General features: G+C 38.1%; 1 protein-coding gene across 1 annotated transcript in view; it reads left to right on the top strand.

The window, feature by feature from the left end:
- The window catches only part of GUCY2C (guanylate cyclase 2C), a 126612-nt gene that overhangs the window by 104401 nt on the left and 20082 nt on the right, over nucleotides 1-2129 (top strand). Inside the window, exon 22 of the mRNA XM_012652161.1 lies at nucleotides 1425-1617. Within this exon, the coding sequence (XP_012507615.1) occupies nucleotides 1425-1617 (193 nt within the window). The remainder of the gene's footprint in view (nucleotides 1-1424; nucleotides 1618-2129) is intronic.

Genomic DNA, 2129 nt, shown 5'->3' with positions numbered 1-2129 from the left:
GTAACATGCTATTTTCCAAGCTCATGTGACTTTTCAGATATAATCAGTAAAATGAAGGGCAAAAGGGCAGATTATCCAATTTATTCATTACATCTACGTAGCCTCCAGATGTGCCCCCGTGAATCCAACATGCCACACCAAGGAGTGTTGTTACAAACGTCCCACACTGTCACTATACCAACTGAGGAGACCTCCCCTGATGCTTGGGAGGCTCTCCAAATGAGTGTTCGCGAAGCTTCGGGGTTGATCTGCTGTTTGTTTTCCAAGAGTCCTGGGCATTCTTCCTTTGCCACAGTCAGCGCACCTCCAAATCTCCCCCACCTCCCTGATCACCCAAGGCCTGGGTAAGGGGGAGGCGTGGTGCAATAAAAAGACCAAGGGTGGGATATTGCGAAGTTCCACTCCAGCCCTGTCCTTAGTAGGCTGTGGGACCATACGAAAGTCGTACTTCCTCTTTAGGCCTCGGCTTTCTCGTTTGTGAAAATAAGGAATTTATTCTCAATGACCTCTTCGCACCTCCCAGCTTCGACGTTCTGATTCCAGTGGTTCCATACTCAAGGCCACTAAAAGAGATGCCAAGGTCAGACAGGGAGCATCCAGCCTCACGTCAGCCCACCCCCTTTCCCCCTGTCCTTTTCGCAATGAAAAGGCAACTTGGCACACAAAGGAAGTATGGAGTTGCTTCTTGTGGTTCTTCTCTCCTAATCTTCAGCCTGATATGCTGCTCTTTATATCTCTTCTATAAAGATGTTCTAAGTTACTTCTATTTGACGCCTACAGTTTTAGCATAATTTTAACTTGTTCACATGATAATTGACTTTGCTTTTTAAAGGACCCAAATCTGCTTCAAAATATACCAAATAAATTCTGGTTAAGAATATATCAAAAATTGGTTTTTAAATGCATTATTCCTTAATAGTGACATTAAACAACATCATGTTAAATATGCCAGGGAAGTAAAACTATAAACTTTTATGAGAAAGTCAGGTCTGATAGCTATGGTGATTCAAACTCTTGTATTAGTAACACACTCTCCTTCTCAGCTCCTGTATATAGAGCTACATCTTCAAGAAGCTGATTATCAATAGAGAGGTAGAAAGTGGGTAAGTAATATGTATATGAATTAAGGTTATGCAGGTATTAAGGTTAGCTGTGTATGACTATTATGGTTAATAATCACATACCAAGTTAATGCTGAACTTGCTTATGTTCATCTGTGTTCACAACATGTATTATATGTGTATGTGTGTAATATATTCTATATAGTATATGCAACCTATCTTTGCTTCCCAGCCACTCAATTAACTGGAAATCCCAAATTCTAGAATTCCTCGTAAACAAACACTACTATCCAAAAGACTTACGTAAGATAAGAAAAATTTACTGAAGTTGAAAGCATTTTTTTTTTCCTTCTTCATATATAGGCTAGTGGTGAAGTCTCTGAAGGAGAAAGGCTTTGTGGAGCCAGAACTCTATGAGGAAGTGACAATCTACTTCAGTGACATCGTAGGTTTCACTACTATCTGCAAATACAGCACCCCCATGGAAGTGGTGGACATGCTTAATGATATTTATAAAAGTTTTGATCACATTGTTGATCACCATGATGTCTACAAGGTAAGCAGGTCCCCTAACAGGCTGAAACAATTATACAACCCAAAGTCATCACAGACTGAATTGGTGTTGCCATTATCAGTCTTGTCCCCTCTAATTTAACATATAATAAATTGGTGGTTGAATCCAAGCTAAAAGTGAAGAGAAGTAGAAGAATTAGAAGGGTCAGAAGTCAAAATTACCATTTTACTTTAAGAAGCAGCATAAAACAAACAACATGAATGAAGTTCAGCAGGAACGAATTTAGGGTATTAAATTTAGAGAAAATGGCATACTCTCAAATCACCTCCAAAAAAATGGGCAGTGTTTAGGCTGATTGCAAAGGAAATAGAGAGGACACTGAAGTTATAATAAATAGAATACCATTCTACAAGAATGTGTATTATGTCTTGGAGGAACTTATAATTATTTTTTTCAAATAGTGTTAATTATTTTTTTCAAATAGTGTTAATATTTAGAAAATGGTAAGTGCTAAAGATGACTTTTCTGATAATTAAAGATGTTCCTCAAATTAT

Source organism: Propithecus coquereli, unplaced genomic scaffold (genome assembly GCF_000956105.1).
Source record: "Propithecus coquereli isolate 6110/MARCELLA unplaced genomic scaffold, Pcoq_1.0 Scaffold381, whole genome shotgun sequence".
Classification (NCBI taxonomy): Eukaryota; Metazoa; Chordata; class Mammalia; order Primates; family Indriidae; genus Propithecus; species Propithecus coquereli.
Note: the sequence above shows the minus strand (reverse complement) of the source record. Positions and strands in the feature narration are given on the sequence as shown.